The sequence below is a fragment of the Micropterus dolomieu genome, linkage group LG01 (assembly GCF_021292245.1).
Source record: "Micropterus dolomieu isolate WLL.071019.BEF.003 ecotype Adirondacks linkage group LG01, ASM2129224v1, whole genome shotgun sequence".
Classification (NCBI taxonomy): domain Eukaryota; kingdom Metazoa; phylum Chordata; class Actinopteri; order Centrarchiformes; family Centrarchidae; genus Micropterus; species Micropterus dolomieu.
The window spans coordinates 6,571,730-6,594,406 of record NC_060150.1 but is presented as its reverse complement, the minus strand read 5'-3'; the positions used below and the strand labels follow the sequence as shown (position 1 = coordinate 6,594,406).

The 22,677-nt window shown below is 39.9% G+C and overlaps 2 protein-coding genes across 2 annotated transcripts; both read left to right on the top strand.

The window, feature by feature from the left end:
• Positions 1-4,396: 4,396 nt before the first annotated feature.
• On the top strand, positions 4,397-8,288 carry LOC123973034 (gap junction beta-2 protein-like). The gene is made up of 7 exons (XM_046052879.1): positions 4,397-4,509; positions 4,612-4,660; positions 5,284-5,455; positions 6,756-6,908; positions 7,289-7,437; positions 7,540-7,746; positions 7,958-8,288. Exons 3-7 carry the CDS (start codon positions 5,285-5,287, stop codon positions 8,052-8,054), a joined length of 777 nt encoding a protein of 258 aa, XP_045908835.1. The 5' UTR covers positions 4,397-4,509; positions 4,612-4,660; position 5,284; the 3' UTR covers positions 8,055-8,288.
• Positions 8,289-11,201: 2,913 nt separating this feature from the next.
• Positions 11,202-19,306, top strand: LOC123978672 (gap junction alpha-3 protein-like). The gene is made up of 5 exons (XM_046062061.1): positions 11,202-11,365; positions 14,964-15,021; positions 15,500-15,588; positions 15,986-16,545; positions 17,464-19,306. The coding sequence occupies exons 3-5, from the start codon at positions 15,520-15,522 to the stop codon at positions 18,323-18,325; spliced, it is 1,491 nt and encodes a 496-aa protein (XP_045918017.1). The 5' UTR covers positions 11,202-11,365; positions 14,964-15,021; positions 15,500-15,519; the 3' UTR covers positions 18,326-19,306.
• The last annotated feature ends 3,371 nt before the right edge of the window (positions 19,307-22,677 follow it).

Genomic DNA, 22,677 nt, shown 5'->3' with positions numbered 1-22,677 from the left:
TTGGCAACAACTCTATCCCTCCCTACTGTTTCGGGGTGAGAAGGCAGTCTACGCATCTTTTCTTCTTCTTTATCAATAAAATAAAATTAAACCTCACATCCTATTTCCTAACCCTCATCTGTTTTATTGTCTCTGCACGTTGTAACATGGTTTTGAAAAGTGCTCTATAATTAAGGATCATTATTATATAATCAATTTTATATTATCAATTAACACCCTTCTTATTTCCCGAAGTCCTGTCCTGAGCTCAGTATTTATTTTAAACCCCATTCCTGTCCTGTCTCATGCATTACATTCTTTAATGTCCCTCTTTCTGAATTATTACACTGCATGATAATGTGCTTTACATCTTCTGGGGTTACACCACTGACACTGATCTGTTTGACATTTCCCAATTAAATATAACGTGTAGTGTACCCCTGCGTGCTCAAACCTTAATCTTGTTATGATGAGCTCCTCTCTCCCGTTAAGATATCCTCCACTAACCTGTTTAATATGATTTCTGTATTTATAAAAATGTCTCCCTTTTATGTCTGTATCCCATTCTTTCTGCCAAACGTTAATTAGACCTATAGCTCCGGGACTTCACTATACAAGGGCATAAACTCATGTCAAGTTTATACATGGTGCAGTTTTTGCTTTATGTAATGTGTATGAGATTTATTTTTGTTTGCCTAAAAAGCTACTGAAGATTAACATATTTTAAAGTCTTGTTTTATTGCGTCCTGAGTAAACCCCACCCTCCAGATGATGTCATCATGGTTATTTTGTCTTGAGACTATGAGTACTACATCCTAATTCATGTTTGCCGCACCCGCATGGCCTCAAGTGTCTATGTGGATCTGCATAATGTACATTCCAAAGTACAGCTAATGCTGATGGGAATGCCATCAGTTTTGCATGTATTTGGTCATGAGCCAAAGTAATGGGAAAATTGTTATAATTTTTTGACCTGATGATGGCGCTAGATGAAAAGTCAAGGGATTGGGAGGGGAGCCTAAATGCCTGTACCAAATTTCAGGTCAATCCAGCAGTTTCACTTAATATGTCACAAATGTGAACGTCATGGTGGTGCTAGAGGGAAAGTCAGAGGATCACCAAAGTCATTAGGACACCTCCTCTTGGGAACATGACTGTTTGTGTAAAATTTTATAGCAATCCACCCGATGGTTGTTGAGATGTTTCAGTATGGACTGGATCCACTACTACTTCAGTGTGACTGAAATCTGGAGGCATTTTGGAGGCAGGGATGGTTTAATAAAACACACACAGTATGGAAATTGTGTTTAGAGCAGGACTTGACGCAGGGAGTCTTGTTTTCATAATTTTCCACAGTTCCACAAACGGTTCTCACCATTCACTGAAACTCTAAAAAAGAATTGGGACAAACAATATGTAGTAATAGTGGTTTATTATCTGTGACTGTGCACGTATTATTTGATGTTCTGACGGACTGGACTTTACTGGGAATGTTCTGGTGCATTTCAGTGTATTCATTTTCAGTATACCGTATCTTTTTAAAATGCTCTGCCTTGTTAATGCGATGTAGTTTCATCAAGTCTGCAAAGCACCAAAAGAAATCTGACTGTTGCAGAGAACCTGCTCAATGTTAATGAAGGGGAAACTAAAATCTGCAAGTTCAGGATGTGTCGCAGGGCTTTTACAGACTTTCATACAGTGGAGAGTGGCTGATCGAGGACCAGTCAGCCAAGTCCACCTACAGAACTGAGACCTGCTATTCAGTCACATGCTGCTCTCCCCCTCACTCATTACAGTGTGTGTGTCTGTGTGTGTGTAGTTTTCTGGGTAACATATATGTGAGTGTTGTACAGTGTGTGTGTGCTTGTACAGTGTGTGGTTGTGCATGCATCCTGACACTGGCCCGCTCTGTTCTCCTGCTGGCTGGCTGATCAGGAGCTACTCTAACAATCAGCTCTATTTTACCCCTCTCTCTCTCTTTCTCCCTACTCATTCACTTTGTGTGACCCCGCCACCACCAGCAGCACCACCACCACCTCTCATCAGAATTGATGGCACGAACCTGCTTGAAACAATCGGCCAGCGTTTCTCCCTCTGTATTCTTTTAAAGCCCTGTCCTGACTGAAAGATCAAACAGTGGGTCTTTGAGTCTGGTCCTGACACTGACATCCATTCAGTGATATAGATCGGGAATAAGTGTCATTGTTATTCCCCTAATGACTCCATTAGAATCACTGACGCCTTCTTTGTTTCAACCCATGTTTTCCTTGGTTCGAGATCACTGCTGATCATTTTTGCAGGGTTATACATTTACTCCAAAGTGACTTACATATCAGGAACAACATACAAGCATCAGTAAAGTAAGACATCCACAAGCAACCATAAATACTATGTTATGTTATGTGCTGTTATGTGATGCAGAGGGAACTCTAAACTAAATAAATAAAGCGTCTGTAATACACCACCACCAACTCTTTATTACGCTTCATTATCTATATATCTATATTATCTTTCACCAAAATACAAATATGTTAGGATACCTATCCTAACATAGTTCAAGCAGAAAATGCAGAATGTAGTTGTTCTAGAAAAGTTTTCATTCCAGTTTTGTGAGCGTCCACAGTGTAAACTGAGGAAGTTGCCTTTGCTCCCACACTTCAACAAACAGTGGGAAAATCCGTCCCAGTCATTAGCAGCACACAGAGCTGCACTGTCCTACAGGCTGCCTGCTGCCAAGTGATGGTTTGGCTCTGAAAAGTCACGTTGACTCTCTACCTGTGTCCTGTTACAGTTCCAGCGGGGTCACACACACACACACACATGCACACACACACACACACGCACGCACACACATGCACACACACGCGCACACACGCACACACCTTTGAACTACAATGCAACTTTGTCCTTTCAACCCTCTGACTTCCACACTGAATGGGCACCCTGTAAGAACAATATATATATAGTAAACATTTTATATTCACCTATAAAAGTTGAGCTGCGTAACATTTAATATTATAACTGTCAAATTAATAGTGGTACCATGGCTGCAAAATCAGTTGCATAACGTCCCCTGTGGCTCCGTAGGAGCTTTCAAAAGTTAAAAAAAGATGTTATCATGGCTTTAGGCTTGAGGCTATGAAAACTGAATCCTAATTCATGCAGCGCCCACTTTGCTGCGAGATTCTACGTGGATCTACATAATTAAAAAATTCATCATCTTCCCATGCTGATGAACATCCATGCTGCCAGCGCCTAAAATTTGCGACCACGTGGACTAGGCATGTGCTAGAAAAGCAAAATGGTTGCAAGAAGATCCGTCACTATCTAATCTTGGACTTGTTGCTTTGATAATGAGACGGCCTGGGTTAGTATTTCTTTATATTTGGTTACATTTGGTTGACACCCACAACACCACACATAGTCCTTTGTGTTCATATACACACTTAATTCAATTTATGACCATTTGGGTGCACACAAATTAGTTAACATTCTCCTGTATGGTCCTTTAAATTGAAAGGAACGCCTTTTTTTTTTTTATCTTACTAAGCTCCTCTGGCAAAGGGCCTGAAGCCTGGGAAAGATGGCCTTTGATGTGGAAGATGGAGGAAGGAAATTTGAATCCAGAATACTTTAAAATCTCTTTTTGTTTGGAAGTGAAAAAAGATTTCGCATTAATTATTACATCTGTTAATAAAGAGAGGAGAGTCAAAGAGAGGAGATCTGATTTGGTTAAAGAGAGTTCGGACAGAAGTTTTGTATGCATTTGGTTGCATCTGAAGTTATGTCAAACAGCAATTTTAGACTATCTGGGCTCAAATGTTGAGAGTTTATGGGATCAAATGACATAATGGTGATCACACAGGCATCCAGGAATTGAGCGACACTAAGCAAGTAAACTAAGGAGGGTGAGGGGCGCCTTTTCGGAACCGGAGTCTCGCATTCAATCAATGGGCGGCACACCAAGCTTTGTCTGAGTGGAAGCCACAGTCTCAGACTTTGAAAACCCCTGGGTTAGATGTTTATTATTATTGTGTGATCAAGCTTCACCTTTGTGTCTGTCTAGGACTAGTGCCTCTGTTGTGTTATCTGGAGGGAAGTATGTTTAATTATGTTGTGTTCTGTTTAATTGAGTTTCTTTATTGCTTAGTTTACCTCTTTTAGTTTCGGCCCTATATTAGGATTTATTAACTTCTGTTTTCAACTTTTTGTAAGTTCATTAACCTTGTGTGACACCTTTGTCCATTTGCCTTTTTCCCTTGGTCCCTGACAGTGACCATTATTTTTTGTCAAGATTTTCCACAGACCTTTCACTGTTTTCACTGTTTTCACTACTCCCGAAACTTTCAAAAACAACATCATCAGTATACTTTACATACACACAGAGCGACAAGCACAAACACTAAAACAGCTTTGCCACTGTGAGGTTTTATTTTGAAAGTCCTCACAGGAAGTCATCTCATATTGTTCTGGCTGATTTGACACTGGAGGCGCATCTTTGGCTTCATGCAAAGAAAGCAGGAGCTGCAGGTTTGTGATTTATTCAGTATTTTAGATCCAGATTTGATTAGATTTTTATTATGGCAGTACTTGTGTAACAGTAAGCTGATGGTTTCTTTTTGTGCTTGAAAGGACCATGTGGAATATTTTCCCACAAACAACCTGACTCTCCAGACACAAGGTGAGAAAAGTGTTTTATCTTTTTGATTTGAAGAGATGGCATTGTCTAAAGGCAGAATCAGTTTTGGGAAATGGATTTTAGAAAATAAAACATTTCATTATCTTTAAAAAAGAAAAAAAGCATTTTACAACTGGAAACAACTGTTCTTAAGGAATATGTCATGCATATCACATATCAGTCCAATCCACATCATTCAAATAATCAGTGAATCGTTAACTATGAATGGTGAGGCTCAGTGAAGACTGTAGTCGTGTGGGTCTGTACAGTGTGTTCAGTGTGTTTTAAGTAGAGTGGGCTCACTTCAGTAGTCCACAGTGGGCAGAGAGGTTCATCAGTTCACATGAATGTTGGCGCTTGGCCTTCTCTCCTCCTCCTCCTCTCACTTTCATTCCTTTTCATTCTCTTCTTCTTTCAAACTACTCCTTTGTTTTATTGCCTCTCTCTGCTTTCATCTGTTGCCACTGCCTTCTTCTGATTTTCCATCTGTGTTGCTGCCAGATGTGTTGTTCAAAGGTACCAGGAGACAAACCTGGTACACAAAATCCAAAATAAAGAAACAAACTTTTATACTGGTAACTAGTATCATAGTATTGTAGTCTTATTCTCATATTTCTTTTTCCCAGGATGTCCTGGCCTCTTCTTTACGCTCAGTTAGTGGGGGCAAACCGTCACTCCACCAGCCTGGGTAAAGTCTGGCTCTCCGTGCTGTTTATTTTCCGGGTCATGGTGTTGGTTGTTGCTGCTGAGAGCGTCTGGGGGGACGAGCAGTCTGACTTCACCTGTAATACACTACAGGTAGGGCACCCAGTCAGTGATATGATTATGTAGATATGATGTATCCATTTTTTTTTTTATTGTCACCTTGTGTGTGGAATGGTATTTCATCAAGACCGATGTGTGAATGCAACATCTCAAAAGCATTATAGTAACTTCAGACTCTGTCTCAATACAAGTTTATCAATTAAATTTTGGAGCACCACGCTGCATATAATTAATTAATAAAATACATTAAACCGCTGTCACTCTATGGACTCTATGGCCAATACTTTTTAACACAAAGGTCTTACAGAAATTAATTTCTAACAAAAAGCTGAATTCATAAGCAATAAAACTCAGAATGACAGAGTTCAATAGAATCAGGGGTTTTGCTGCTGTCTAACTTGGTCTGGTATGACCAGTAGCTAATGTTAGCAAACTTTAGATGTAGCTGTGTAACTGTCATTACTGAGTCAGTTCACTGACTTTATGACTCTTCACTACCTGTTTTAGTGCTACACCACATTTAAGCTCATTCAGATCACCCATTGAGGACATAATTCAAGCAACTCACTCAAGAGAATCTCAGGAAATGGAAATAAATTCTTTATATTGTTGGCCTGTGATTACCAATGGTGGCATTGCATATTGTGCACTTGTATTATGTATTATATATTATTTGCATTGTGCACTTTACACTTTTGTAAATATTTATTGTTATTGTACATGTATATGGTGTATAATTAAGGCAGGGAAAGCCAGAGCTCAACCGTTTCACTATATTCTTATAAACATGATAGTAAAGTTTAACCTTGAACCAGTTGTGTCTACAGTGGCCGCTGTTCAACAAAAGATTCTTTAAGTAATCTTTAAACAATTTAATACAATTTTAGTGTCTGTTATGTTAAAGTAATCTTTAATATAATGGATACTTTTGTGTATTTAACATTCTGATCCCTACCTCTTAACGCACCTACTAGATGTATTTACTGTAGCTAGCTACATGTTGTAGCACAAAACTGGGGAAGTGCTAAAGAAAACATTAATTTATGTTTTAATAGCAATGAGATAGATCAAGTTTGAACATTTTACTGTTCTTGACCTGCATACAGGCTTGAATCCTGCAAAAACTACAGGAATGACAGAGATTGAAAAGATGTCATTCGTGTAGGGAGGTCTGACCATTAACAGAGAGACATCCTGAAGAAACAATCCTGAGTGTCCCTAATGGCTTCAGAGGCACTGCTCTGTAGCTTACCTTGACCTCTGACCCCACCGGGCAAAATCCAGTGGTGTGTAAAGCAGCTAAATGATCCGTGTGTCTGCCTGTGTTTTTCAGCCTGGCTGTGAAAATGTCTGCTACGATCAGTTCTTCCCCGTCTCCCACATCCGTCTCTGGTGCCTTCAGCTTCTCTTCGTCTCCACACCGTCGCTCCTGGTTGCATTGTACATAGCATATCGAAACCAGAGCGATAAGAAGAAGCTGCTACAGGTGTGTGTGCTGTTTAATTTGTCTGCCATCCAGGTGGGAGAGAAACCTACTGTTTCACACAATGTTATGTGATGTGATGCAATGCCGCCTTGTCTTTGCTCTCTTTTGCTTCATGTCTTTTCTGCTCATATTTTGTATTACCTTGTCATGTCTGGTCTTATGTGACAGGTGGACTTTTTTATGAGTTGTCTTGTCATGTTTTGTTTTGTTTTATCTGGTCATGTCATCTCTTGTCTTGTCTTACCACGTCATCTGATCGATGCCTTATCATGTCATGTCATCTCTTCTCTTGCATTCCCAAGCCATGTCATAGCATTGTTAACATTGTTTCACCTCTTGTCTTGTTTTATCACGGTATGTTATGTTATCCTGTGAGACAGGGTTCTGGTAGAGGTGGTCTCCTCAGCCAAAAAGGCCAGGAGGAAGAGTTGGAGACTCTGAAGAGACGGAGACTCCCAATAGCTGGTGCCCTCTGGTGGACGTACGCCTGCAGCCTGGTGTTCAGGCTGCTGTTTGAAGGAGGCTTCATGTGAGATCTGTGATTCACATTTTGTCTGTGTATACCATATTGCTGGATTAGTTTTGCCCTACAATGTGGCCCATCTCCATACAGTATGTGTCTTCTCTCCAGGTATGCCCTGTATGTGGTATACGATGGTTTCCAGATGCCACGGCTGGTGCAGTGTGACCAGTGGCCATGTCCTAACCTGGTGGACTGTTTCATCTCACGCCCCACCGAGAAAACAATCTTCACTGTTTTCATGGCCACGGCCTCTTCTATCTGCATGGTCCTCAACATGGCTGAACTTGCGTATCTTGTCGCCAAGGCTGTCACTAGGTAGAGGTATTAATCAGTCAGACAGTTTATTCATTATTCCATCAATTATCATTTTTAGCAATGTTAAAATGACTCATTGCACATGTGTTTGAGTCTCTGATCAGCTCATACAACAAAAATACGTTAGGGTTTGTCAAATATTGAAGTCCTTCATTGTTCATCTGGGTTATCAAAATGCAGAAAGTCCAAGCATACCATCTTCTTTTTTCAGGAATCTCTGTGGACAAAAGGAGAAGAAAACGTTCAGGAAGTCCAGCAGAGAGAGGACACAGAATAAGACAAACCAGAAGTTACTTGTCTCAAACTGACGAAGCAGCAACAAGGTGGATGACGCATGCAGAGGAAATATTTTCACAAAGACTTGAAACCCTTTAGAGCTGCATAATTACAAGTGATACACATGTGAATGACCCAAAGCAAAAAGTGAAAATTTTCTATGATACCTGAGGTTCTCAAATGTAGCCTTCAAGAGGTAGAGAAGATGGAATCAGTGTGAACAACTTAAAACTGTATTTTTATATTGTTTGATATTGTATGTTAGTTTTTGATTCATAACTTTTGTATGTTCTAATATAACAGTAGAAAAATAGGCCAGGACAGATAGTGTATAACAATGCTGAGTAGGATCTCGAGCCATCGTGCCATCTATGGAGCAACAAGAAAACAACATGAGCAAAGAAATGTGAGGGCTCACCAGCAGCTTCACACATACAGTACCTTATGGATTTCGTGAATATAAATGCACTCACAATTTTCTTACTTTATCTCCACAAATAAAGTTTCATCATATCTTAATTTTGTTTTTAGTCTGATTGTTTCAGTTACTGTAAAACTCCAATTAAAAGCCTAGTCCCAGTTTGGCGCCTGTCCCTTTCACTGGCCTGGTGTGGCCACACAATTTGACAAATAAACGCACATCTCAATTAGAAGCCTGGTCTTTTTTTTATATAAGTCCTCTGGATGTATAAAACCTCTTGAAGCTTATAGGGTCACCTGCTTGAGCTAGTTCTAAGCTGCTTAGAGATGTCAATATAGACATGCTACACATCACTAGATCAGTTAGATTCTTAGTTAGATTAGTCAATTATTATTTTATACAAATAATGCTGTTAACTCGTAAAATGATACTGACTAACTCGGATTATTTTGATGCATTTATCTTGGTGGTAAAATCTCAACAAACAAACACTTGCATCACACAGAAAATCATGCAATCGGAGCCATACAATAGATTAAACAATGTGATTTTTATTCACATCTTATATTTATATTATTTAAAATATTTTCAAAGTATTACTCTGACAGACTGCACATGACTGAAATCTACAGATAGTAAAACATGGATTAAACAATAAGTTCCTGTATGTATATATATTACCTAAATGATTAAGTCTATGTATCATCCTCAGATTAATTTTGATTGCACAGTATAATAAACTATTAAACTACATTAGAAGAGTTATACTATGCTGATTCTGATTACTTAAGGTACAAGGTAGATTTATTTATCATTTTAACTACACAGGGTTTTATAACAAGATTAAGTTTTTGTTATCTTTATGCTGCTCACAAAAACAAATGTTATAGAAATTATGTACACTACATGGCCAAATAATAAGTCATAGAAATAAAAGTATTTTACATAATGGAGTGCTGAGGATGAATTAAGTATTCTCAATGTCTTTAGAGGAAAGAAGCTTCTCTGAAGTCTGGCGGATTCTTCTGTATCTCTTACCAGACAGCAGCAGGGCAACAACCATATTGTAAAACAACTTATTGTTAATCTACACTTCAGTTCTGGGGATATCTAAAAATAAATCATACATTACAATGGGTCGTGTCTGCAAGCGCCACGGTCAGCGGATGAGTTAACTGTGTTGCAGAGATATCCATGAGGGAGTTTGTTTGTTCTCTCTCTTTTCTCTGAAAGATTTACAGAATACCCGTGCCGATATGATCTTTTAAAATGTTTAAATTGCAAGTCATCACAAACTGGAGTAAGCAGGACAAGAAATGCATTTTAATTTACAGATGTATTAAGTGATCTACTGTATTAACCTCTGTTGGCCTCTGCTGGTGAGATGTGACTGCAACAACTTTGACAGTTGCTGACATAAAACACTTACAACAGAAAAGTTTGGTGAAGAGGTGATGTCATCCTATAACAAGCAACCAGGTGAAATAGTTGTTCAGTCACTGGTACTACTAGCTTCCATCTTTTATAGCCTAAAAACAAAACAAAAAAAACTCTTTAAAAGTTCCTTTATGTAGTTTGGAGGCTATTAATTCAGAAATTAAAGGTATAAGACATGCTTACTCTAATTGATATGGAAATTTTATGCCACTTGTATTGTTAATGCCATGTTTTTTCTGAAATTTTCCTCAATTAGAGATATTACCAGGACAACTCTATATTAGATGCTAGGCTGATGCTAAATGTGAGCTAATTATAATACCAATACTACAATAATAACTACATAGAACAGCAACTACTAATGTTATTTTCACTACTACCCTAAAACTACAACAGTAGCCTAATAATAAACATAATAATGCACACTAAAGACTCCTGGGTTATTTCGTCAACCCATTTTCTGGGTTAGTTGTGTTGGGTTAAAATTATTGGGGGGGTTTTCCAGAGAGTAACCATTTCCTGCGTTATATGGATAATATTTTAACCCAATTTCCTGGGTTGTTTGGGTTTCTGGGTTGTTTTTCTCAAAGAGTAACCAAATGTTCTGGGTTATAGGGTTGGCTTTCTCTCTCAAATTCAAATTAGCTTTATTGCTATGAATGTATAGCAACCACCCCTAACCCAACTCCTGGGTTAAAAAGGGACCAACTAATTTCTGGGTTATTTCAACACAGATATTGGGGTTGTTCTTTTGACCCAGAAGTTGGGTTATATTAACTACAATGTTGGGTTTTTTTAACCCAACATTTGTATTTAACCCAGAAGTTGGGTCAAAAAGTATAACCCAATTTTCTGGGTTGAAATAACCCAGAAATTAGTTGGTCCCTTTTTAACCCAGGAGTTTTTAGTGTGTGGTTAAAATAATTTGGCTGCTTTTCTCTGCAAAAATTTGCTTTTCTTTCTTGCTTTAAATAGTTTTCAGCTGTCTAAAAGTTGACTTGTCAGTAGTGTGATGGAGTCGCCCCTGCCCCTACCCACACACTCACACACACACACACACACACACACGCGCGCGCGCGCGCGCGCGCGCATACAAGCACGTACTTTCCCCCCCTTCCGACCCCCCTCGTGCGTCCCATGCACGGGGACACCAATGTGTGACAGTGGCGGATGGCCTTGGCCACGCGGGACGCAGCCACTGCGCTTCGCCTTCGCGGGACAGGTTCCACACGCGCCCCTTTTTTTAGACTAGACTAGCCTCTCGTCTTTTTTTACTCTCTCTCTCTCTCTCTCTCTCTCTCTCTCTCTCTGTAATTCTCTCTCTGTGTCTCTCTCTCCCTCCCCCCTCCTCTCCCACTAATCTCACCTACTCCTCGTTTGGTCGCCTCGAGCCCACCCGTGGGAGTAAAAGAAAGAAGAAGAAGGAAAGCAGTGAGAGAAGAAGAAGCGCGCTGCCGGGAGGGAGACGTGTTTCAGAGGAGAGCGGTAAGCAGGTGGATGCTGAAGTGATGGTGTTGGCTGAAGTGGGAGGGAAGAGGAGGGATTATCATCCTTCCACCTGCTGGATTATCAGCACCTCTCATGCTGCGTTCACTTCCCTGTGGGAAAGACGGCAGCGAGGAAGTCACTAATATTTCATGAGTTGAAAGTAGGATATCTTTATGGTTAAAGCAGAACATAGACTCTTTCAAATAATGCAGTGTTGACATTTTAGACTTTTTTGATATCACAATTTCTATTATAATTAAAAACACATTCAACTGAGTCCTGGGCGTAAATTAGGACGTGTTAGTAGCCTATATAATGTGAGTAGGCCTTAATAGTTTGTCTCCCCATCGCCAGCCACCATATTTTCTTAAAATGGTGGCTCATGAAGTGTGCAAGAGCAACTTCTGCTTTTCTTTGTATTCAAACAAGCTAAACGAGCAAAATTAGTAAAGTATCAAAAATCACAATTCCACGTTCATCACAGAAGTCTTACTATTTTTATTAAATTCTTTATATTTGAATTTGTACCCAACCTACATCAAACCAGGTTTCCTAGGGGTAACTTGTGTTTTAATTTCAATCGTACTATTATTATTATTATTATTATTATTATTATTATTATGTTTTTTTTTATGTGAAAATGTCCTCATTTATGTAGGTGCTACATATAGCTTTGAAAAGAAGAAGCAGGTGACAGAAAACCTGCAATTTCTGGTTCTGGACCTCAGAGTTTGGAGATGGGCCACATTTTTCCCATCATTTTGAGGCCTCTCGTCACCAGTTATTAAATTCCGACAGTCGGTGCATGAGATACTGCAGACCTATTATACTAACTTGGCAAGACACAACTTCCTACATGTTTACTGTAGAGAATGTAATAAGTAAGGTATCAATGTTACCGAGCTGACAGGGGTAACCAAATTCAACATCATAATAACGCATTGAAGATGCTGCTTTCAACCATCCTGTTGTTAAAATGACCATTTCCATATTCCCAGTTTATTGCGGGGTGTTTCATCAATGAATGTTGCTTTCTTGGGGCCAAAAACTTGGACACTTGGACTATTTCCATCAAGGTTTGCTTTGTACATCCTTATCTACATTTATAGAACTCTAAATGTCACACTGTTATGTACTTTTACACACATTTGGCACCTTTATTTACATTTGTGGTATCGCACACTTTAATCCACATTTATACACCTTTATGCACCTTTTTCTGAAACATAACATACACAATGTACATAACATTGCGAACCTTTGTGCATTTTAGGCACCAGTACAGACCCTTTTTGTACCTTTGTGCCACATTATTCCCCCCTATACATTGTTACCAAAATGTACCTTAGCACACTTTGTGCACTTTCTGTTTGTCCTTGTGCACTTCATGACCCTGATGTGTTATCAGTCTGTGGCATTTTCAACAATCAACACTGGTCATGTGTACATACTTGGAGTAACCCAGCTACTGACCATATGTAAGCCTACTTAGGTTAATCTAAATTATTTATACTGTCTATGGATGTGCTTTTAACCATAATTAGGCTACTTGATTAACTGGATAACAAACAGAATTGTACTTCATGTGAACATTGTCTGCATATCTTGAAAAGGTTTGTAGGGCACAAACGGCAGGCCAAGAGTTAACTGTTTGAGCTGTTTTAGCACAAAGACCTCTGATCCATCAAAAGCACACGCCAGCCCAGACAATGTCTATCTGGCAGCTTCTCTATTGTCTGTCGTGACAGTTGGTATTTCATCACGTCAACACATCATGTACATGTACACATGCCATTGTTAGACAGGCATGTCAGTTGACAGTTACAGTACTTCTGAAAATGTCATCTGTAGGGTTTGCAGAAGTCACTGAATGTGTATGGACTTCCATTTAGTAGATGTATGATTTCATTTATGAAGGTGGATTTTGAAGCTTTTGTTGTATTAAGGGGGCAGTGCAACAGCTTCATTGTAACTAGGGTATTTCATGTATGGACTTAGAGTGCTTTTTTTAGACTGCTGATTTACTTCTTGTGATGGTAAATCAGATAGAAGTCTTCAGTTTACCTTAATATTAGCAGTAAAATGACTTGTCAGTGGCTTCACATTGGTGGCTCAGATCCACAGGAGTATTGTAAGCTACTGTAACTTTCAGTGTGTGTATGTGGTTGTGTGTGTGTACATATCAGTCAATCCCAGTCAAACATTTGCCCCCCTCAGCATTCCTGGGATGTGATGAGTCCTGCATTCAACTGGGATACCCTGTTATCCACTCATTCACTTCCCACAGATGGCCAGCCATTGTCCACTACTCCGCCAGCTCTGCGGTGCACACACACACACACACACACACACACACACACACACACACACACACACACACACACACACACACACACACACACACACACACAAGTATGCACAAACACGTGCACGTCTGCAAGCAAATGTGCATGTGGATAAAGTAAGAAACAGGCATCCTCATTTTTCCATACATGCATGAACACATACACAGTTCTCAGTTCTTAAAAAAACAACCCACAAGGCATCAATTTTAGGAATTGTTCTCAAAAACACTTTTTCAATTTACGACAAAAAACTGCATCAGCCAATATATCATCTGCTATAATCAATATTTTTTATATTTTTGTATGTGAAAAGTGTCCCACAGAAAATTAACGCCCAACTTTGCAGCTCTCCTAAGCTCCACAGAGCTTTTTTTAAGCATCTTTCAACTAATTGTTTCGGTTTTACACCCCACAACTCCAGCGGCAGGCAGCTGTAAACAACCTGTCCAGCACCAATTAGCAGATAGATACAGTTAGAGACTAGCTGGTGAACATAGTGGAGGATTTAGTTGCTAAAGAGCTAGATATTTTCCCTCAGGAGAGTGAATATTGGATTTACCGTTCATCCATTCATCAGGTGGCCAGTGCAGAGTCTTCATTTTAGCAGGCTTAAGATTCACTAAACATGAATCTGGTTTAATTTTGATGTGTTATACGATAAATTTCCAAGGAAGGTTAAAATCAAGGGCAACTAACGTCTTAGTTGAAGATACTTCAACTAAGACGTTTCGCCTCTCATCGACTGTCAGGGAATACCAGCTATTAATCCTGTGTGGAGTCGTTATTAAGGTGATGTATACCGCTTGGTTCGTTTGTGCTCCTGGCTGTCGTTGAAGTCACGTGAGGCCAAGTCTGATCAACCGTTGTTGGCAGTGTCACGAGGCCATATGTAAGCGTTTGTTCACTCTCCTGGGAAGAGATGAAAGGACGCTATTGTAAGGGGATAAGTTGTGTCTCAGCCCTCCTGCCCTGTTGAGAGATGGTCCCTCTAGTCTGGTGTAAATGTAATGTAATTAACTTTAAACCATCTGTCCTCCCTGTCCAAAATGTGGACTAATTTATGTATGATAAATTTACTCCATGTAGTTCTCAAACTTGTTCTATATTATTTGATTATTTTAGTGGCTGAAAAAGTGGTGAGATTTAATCCATGTATGTGAAATTTGACTGTAAATGAGAATTTTGTGTGATGTCTGTTTGACAGTGACCTATAAAGTTGACAAGAGCTTTTTGCCTCTCTTCCTCTACAGATATTTTCTTCGGATCTTTGGTCGATGGATTTATCACTGACAATACAGCAATATTTTAGTAAGTCTGCTTTCCCTTTTCATTATTATGAAACATTTTTTATGTTTGTTCCTCTGATCTCAACATCTGGAATAGACATTTGATTCAGACTCTGGTCTGTTCTATTACTGAAAGGGTTTTCAGCGCGGAGTAATTTTGAAGCTGTTAAATAAATAGGGAACTATCATCAATCCCTGAGCTACAGTGTTGCACTGGGTGATTATTTATTGCAATTAACAACTTTCTAATACTACAGAGATGAAATGTTGAAAAATCCTGTTTTGTTTTTCTCACAAGAGAAATATTGAATAACAACAGCCGAATCCTCTACCCATAAGTCTTAATTCCATATACTTCACAATCTGTTCTTCTGTGGTGTCTGTTTCTTTCTCCAGACAGTACCTTTGCTCTTGTCTTTGTCGCCTGCTTCTTCTCTCATTTTGCAACTCCTCACTGGGGCTTCCTGTGTTGTTCACTGGACTCTTGTTTCTCTCTTCAGGCTAGAAAATCAAGTGAAGCATGGGTGACTGGAGCTTTCTGGGGCGGCTGCTGGAGAATGCTCAAGAACACTCCACTGTGATTGGAAAGGTGACTGATTGACTATTGATTAACTTGATGAATATGAAATTATATCACATTAAATCCACAATTTCTTGGTAATCTTCAGACAAGTAGTGCATTTGAAACAGCAAGCTGATTCAGACTGACCATACAGCTTGGTCTGTCTTAAAGATCTCATTGTAACAAGGATACCAGTTACACTGTTAAGACGGAAGAAGTTTATTCTGGTGTTCCTGTGCTCAAAACAAAGATTGCCAACTTGAGAGCTTCACTTTATTGCTTCAGCTCAGTATCCTAGGAAATATGTCCATGGTGGACGTTTACGTCCAGGGGCAACAAAAAACAGAGTGGCTTCATTAAGTCCAGTTGAAGTGCTTAAGATATGTGAACCAACTGTTTTTTCTAATCACTCAATCCTCCCCAGGTTTGGCTGACCGTCCTGTTCATCTTCCGCATCTTGGTGCTGGGCGCAGCAGCTGAAGAGGTTTGGGGTGATGAGCAGTCGGACTTTACTTGTAACACGCAGCAGCCCGGTTGCGAGAACGTCTGCTATGATGAGGCCTTCCCCATCTCCCACATCCGCTTCTGGGTGCTGCAGATCATCTTTGTCTCCACACCCACCCTCATCTACCTGGGCCATGTGCTGCACATTGTTCGCATGGAGGAGAAGAGGAGGGAGAGGGAGGAGGAGCTCAGAAAGGCCGGACGGCACCAGGAGGACCATGACCCTCTCTATCACAACGGAGTTGGCGATGGAGGAGGAGGTGGTGGGAAGAAGACAAAGCCCCCAATTCGGGATGAGCACGGGAAGATCCGGATCCGAGGAGCGTTACTGAGGACCTACATCTTCAACATCATCTTTAAGACTCTGTTTGAGGTGGGCTTCATCCTGGGACAGTACTTCCTGTATGGCTTCCACCTGAGGCCGCTCTATAAATGTGGCCGCTGGCCCTGCCCCAATACTGTGGACTGCTTCATCTCCAGGTTAGAGAGTGGAATTCAATGAGACGATTTTATTTCTATGTGTTTTCATTTTTCTCTCACTTGTTTGTGTGTTTGTTCATTTTCTATGCAAAACCACTCTGCTGGAAACCTTTCATATTACATATTCACTTAGTCCTGTCCCCCATTAGTTAATGTTGCTTTCGGTTCTCGAGTAACACATTGACAATGGTGATAACGGTGGCATTATTTACCATTAAAAATACTTTTGAAACAATGGCTTCTTGACTTTACCCAAGCAGACAAAAGCAGAATTCTTCTTTCTAACCTTATTTCCATTCTTGTTTCTAAATTTTGTCAAAATGGCAACTGTCACAATTAGATTTTATTAGCTGTAGCTATTTAGCTAATTAGGTTAACATTAGCTCTATGAGCTAATGAGAACTTTATAAAAAGAATATTAAATATGCACTCAATAGCTCCATACATTATACTGTGCTAAAAGTCTGAGGCTGTTGGTGAATGGCCCAGGTAAGTCCTCACCAGTTTATGCGCTAGGTGACATAGAAATAAAGACACAGCATTGTTCCTTTATTGCAGTGGAGAGCTAGTTAGGCAGTCAGATGTTTAGCTAGTATGTTTAGCTTGTTAACATGATGCTATTTCAGGTAACGTTTGCTGGACAGCAGGACCGAGCTTCTCTTAACCTAAACTGTGATATAGCATATTAGCATCCAGAACAAGTTTTCACAAAGTGTATGTGTTAGTTGTAAAAGATGCTCTGTTAATGTAACCTGTAAACCCACAATCTAAAGTAGTTAATTGGTCCCTGCACTTGGAAGTAAGCAAATTAGCTATCCGAACATGCTAACTTGTTATACAGTTTTTTCATGCTTTTTCTATGATTACATTTGTTTTAATTTGTGAATTAAAAACATTTTTGTTCGTCTGTTGTCACAGGCCCACTGAAAAGACAATCTTCATCATCTTCATGCTGGTGGTTGCCTGTGTCTCTCTGGTCCTCAACCTGCTAGAGATCTACCACCTGGGTTGGAAGAAAGTCAAGCAGGGGGTCACCAATGAGTTTGCACCCGACAGTGAGTCGCTGCAGCTGGGTGCTGATGAGCCTGGAGATGCAGAGACGATTCCTGAGCAGACCTCTCCGTCAGTGCTCGAGTGTTTGCCAGTGTATGCCAGCGTGAACGTGGTGGGGGTTGGGGCAGGAGTAGGAGGATCCTACAGTCCAAGTGAGGCCTCCCCTGCAGTAATCTCCTTAAGCCCCGACACCGCCTCTGTGCCCGCCAGACTCAAGATGGATGGCACAGCGTTTCACCCAGATGACTTCCTGTTGGAGGCCCTGCCCGCTTCTTTATATGACAGCAGTGAGAAAGGGAGTGTCGACAGCCACGGGCAGCTGACGGCAATGGAGCAGAACTGGAGCAACATGGCACTGGAGCTCAACAATCTGGATAGGAGAAACTCCTCTTCCTCCTACCCTCCTCCTCTTCCCTCTCCTCCCACATCCGCCTCCTCCTCTCCTCAGGAGGAGAAAACCCCACCACTTCCAGAAGGGGAGCAACACTCCATGTTTCCCACACTTCCTCGTCATACCCCTCTTTACCCCCTCGCACCAGAGGAGGCGCCTGTGGATGAGGAAAATACCGTCGCCACAGCACCTTGTGTGGTCCCACATGACGACTTCACTGTGGTTACCAGGGCAGAGATGCATCAGCCTCCTCCTGCTGTGACAGACATCCGGAAGCCAAGTCGGGCCAGCAAGAGCAGCTGCGTCCGGGCTCGCCCTGATGACCTGGCAGTGTAGCTAAAACACACACACTCACACATTCACACAACCATGCATACATGCTGTGTACACATAGAAAACCTACATAAGCAACTTTTTCACATATGCACAACTGCATAAAACCACACACAAGCATGCCCTCAAGCAAAAGACATGCCTGCAAGGAAGACGTGCAAAACACGTTACCGCATGCATTCAGCTGGAGGTGGCTGCTCAGATTACTCTCAGAATTATGAACCTTAAGTAGGGATAGAAAGAGTTTGGCCAGATTACACTGATAGCACCATGCTGATGCCTTACCGACATATTACTAACAATGTCTACATGAGCTTCTCAACTTCTAAGATATGAGTTCAGACATGCTTTGCAGAAATCTCCTGGCAACACATCTGGAGTCATTTTGGAGAACAGTGGAGAGATGGCTGTGCACACTGTGAATCCATCTCTGACAATGTTCTATCATTTACCAAGCTAAACTAATCAACTAGTGGCTCTAGCTCCATGTTTGGCTAACATGGCTACCACTTACTCTTCTGGCCATACTCTAACTTTTCTTTGGCGAGGTTGGACAGGGGAGGTATATAGGCCCAATAAATGGGATTACAAACATACATACTTGCATACTTACACACACACCTACGGTTATATATATATAACCAGCACAGACACAAATAAGGAAAGGTTATAGTGATGATGATGATGGTGATGGTTGGACTAACTAATACGTTTGGGAGCGTAGAGGCAGCAGTACTATATTCTTTTATTTTCATCTTACATTAATTTCTTTGCTGGGAGACATCAGAGGAGAGGTTTGCACTTTTGTTTCTTTATTTTTATTTTTCTTGTGACGTGATGGTGGAGCTGTGTGTCGTGTTGAATCTGTCCGTCTGCGTGTGCTGCTCTCAGCCAGCCTGTAGTTTCAATGAAGAGAGGGATGCACTGACGTTAGGATAGAGCAGATGAGGAGAGCAACAAAGCAGTCCCACCCTGAGACGTAGTCCTTATAGGCTTCACAGGCTGTGTGTGTGTGTGTGTGTGTGTGTGTGTGTGTGTGTGTGTGTGTGTGTGTGTGTGTGTGTGTGTGTGTGTGTTTGTGTTTAGGTACCCTAATTTGTTTCAGTGTTTACAAAATGAAATCTCTGCAGTTAAATCAGGGTAAACTATATAAAGTATATAAATATGTAAATATATAATGATTAATAGTATTGATATGCACCACAGGATGTTACAGAACTACCTACATTTAAAAAAAAAAGGTTTCTGGTTAAGCTGCAATTCACAGCAATTTTTAACCTAGACAATCAAAAGTGCTTTTCTGACATTGGCCCCACAAGTCACTTTATGAAAAGATCAAATGTCAGAAGAGTTGAGGTAACTAAAGAAAACAGTACACAATCAAGGGCAAAAACCTTATTTTAACAAGTTCTATATTGAGCATTTTTAAGCTTTGCAGCTTGAACAGAGCATAAAAATCAGTACAGCTTCTTTCTGATGCTTGTGTTTGCAGTGTGTTACAAAACTGTCGAGTTCCCCCTAGCTCTTCTGTATAGGAGGACTCTAAGTTAATTTTCTAGACTAGCTGTAGATGATACAGTAGCTTTTAGATTTTTTGAAAAAAAGAAAGCTATGTGATCTAAAAAAGTGATCACTTTTATTTCTCTGTCAGTTCTTAACAGGCATCCCATATAGGATTGTTCATTTTTCCTGTTCTTCTTATTAATTCCTGCCAACCCCACCCCCCCTTAAACAAAACAAAACATACAGCTCATACAAGTCCATTTAACTACCCAACAGCTTTAATTTATTAAATCATATTATTCATGTGCCAACAATCAGGGGAAAAAATGTACCCTAGTAGCAAGTCAGCAAAGGAGAGTAGTTGCCCTGTTAGTGCTTATATGACATGTCCCTGAATTAGCATTTAAACACCATAACTAAAATAAGCAAATGAAAGTAAATGAAAGTCTGATTCAATATGTTTACTTTTCGCTATAAACAAAATGTTGTTTTTGTAGTTTGATAAAATAATCTTAACTCAAGGTCTTCTTATTCGGTTTTTCAGGAACCTTCCACCACATCTCATGGTCTTCATTGTTGTTGCAGTAGCTCTGTCTAGGTTGTCTGCTAAATGTTTTCCCATCAGGTAAATAACCCATGATATTGTCCTGGGTTCATTCTCCTAAAATCAAGACTGTCGTGCTGCACAAATCTTAGAGAATTTAACTGTGAAATGGTCACATACCAAATTAATATACAGGGAATGCTGCTCATCTACATTCATGGCAACTTGGAAATTATTTATGAGCTCAATGATCTATTAACACATTTGGGTATAACAGAAATGGCATAAGTAAATTAAGGTAGCTCAGAATTAGCACAGAGGCTAACTTCTAAATTGCTAATGTTAATTGTGTGTTGTGTTAAAGGTTATTAAAGGTCCAGTGTATAAGTTTCAGTGGCATCAAGCGATGAGGGTTGTGAATTGCAATGGTTCAGTCACCACTCCCCCCTCCCTTTGCACGCGTGCTAAGCTACAACACGGTCTGTTGGCTCTTGTGCTAGATAATACATGTGGGTCTCCATTTGTCCAAATTTCACGCCTCTTCTTACTATAAAAAACACAACTACTTTTTCTTCTTCTTCTTCTTCTTCCTCTTCCTTCTTTTTGTCCATATTCAATGTAACAAAGCAGTTAGTCCGTTTGGGCTGCTGTAGAAACATGGTGATGTCCATGTAACAGGACCTGTGATGTATGTAGATAGAAATGGCTCACTGAGGTAAACAAAATATAATGGTTCATTATGTAAGGTCTTTATACACAACTCAATACATAATTATCTATATTATATTGCATTTCTGTCAATACATCATCCTAAATATTACACACTGGACCTTTAATGTAGTTAATTACTGTCAATTATCAAAACTGGTATCCTCAATGTTTTGAATTATTAATTTGTTAAAGCTAATTAGATTTGGGTAGATTTTCCTTAAAATTTGAACAGAGCCAGGCCAGCTGGTTCCCCCTGCTTTCAGTCTTTATGCTTAGCAAAGATAACTGTCTTCATATTTAATGGACAGACATGAGAGTGTCCCTCTCCGGGAATTTTAGAAAGGTCATGGCTTGTCAACGAAGTACATTCAAAACGGCTGCAATTCAAATGTTGCAGTGGCTAATTATTAAAAAAAAGCAGGAGCAGACTTCATACAACCTGACATAACAACAGGTGCAAAGTTACATATGTCAGCTTTTGGCATTAAGTAAGCAATTAACCGGTCCAGGCTACAAAAACGTTATTAATCGTGCATTCGAATCAGGTGTTCCTGTTCCAGCCACATGCACTGTGCAGTTTGGCTCACTGTCATTGCTTTGTCATGCCCATCGTTAACGGGATTTGTTCCACCTGTGCTTTCAAACAAAATGGCTGCTGTGGAAAACATTTGTACATTTGATCACTGTGTGCTCTTCCCTCCAACTGTGCCATGATGCTACATTATAATTTGAATATGATCATAAGGTTTGCAATTAAGGCCTTACTTACAGTAAAAACAACTGTAGCTTGACTTGGGAACTGAGCTAGCGTTGTGCAGGGCCTTTGGCACAGAAATCAGTGGCATATCAAGGTGCATTTTTAGCGACTGAAAATGTATTACTTCCAACTTGTCATGAATGCAATCGTTTTATTTCTATGAACCAAATGAAATATGAGGTGACAAATGAGAAGCAAGTATTGTGCAATGATACAGTAAAAGGTACACAATTTCTAAAGATAGGATGATCCATAGACTGAATCTATGCTGTTTGCTGGCTATGTCAAATGTTTACATGTCTCTATCAAACTTAGGTGCCAATAAACAACTTCAGCAAATTATGGCAACTGAAGCACTTGATGTACTTTTAGAAAAATAAGTGATGTGTAAGATTTAACCAATGATATTTAACAAATATATTTGTGCCAAATATATCCTAATACATGATGGATTTTAAAGAGCTTAGCTTGGGAACCTCACCCCTGACCTTAACAATCGTGGAGATCAGTTTTACAACTCTTTCATAACTCTGGGAAAGGAGACTTCCACCAAAGAAACTTGAACTTTGTCTCTAAAAGATTGTTGAAACAAGGTTCATTTTACTTATTTCTATAGCTGAAATGTTTTTCATAACCTTGTTGTTCCAAGCTGTTCTTAGTACCTTTTGATATGTAGATAAAGATTTGCACAGTTAGATAGTTATAGACCACTGTTATGAGGATATGAAGATATTATAAATAGAAAAGAAAAAAGGTGTCCTTGGATGAGGGGAAATTAACATATTTTTGTTTATTTATGGAAATAACACTATCAAATTAGACTTGGAATGGACAAGATTT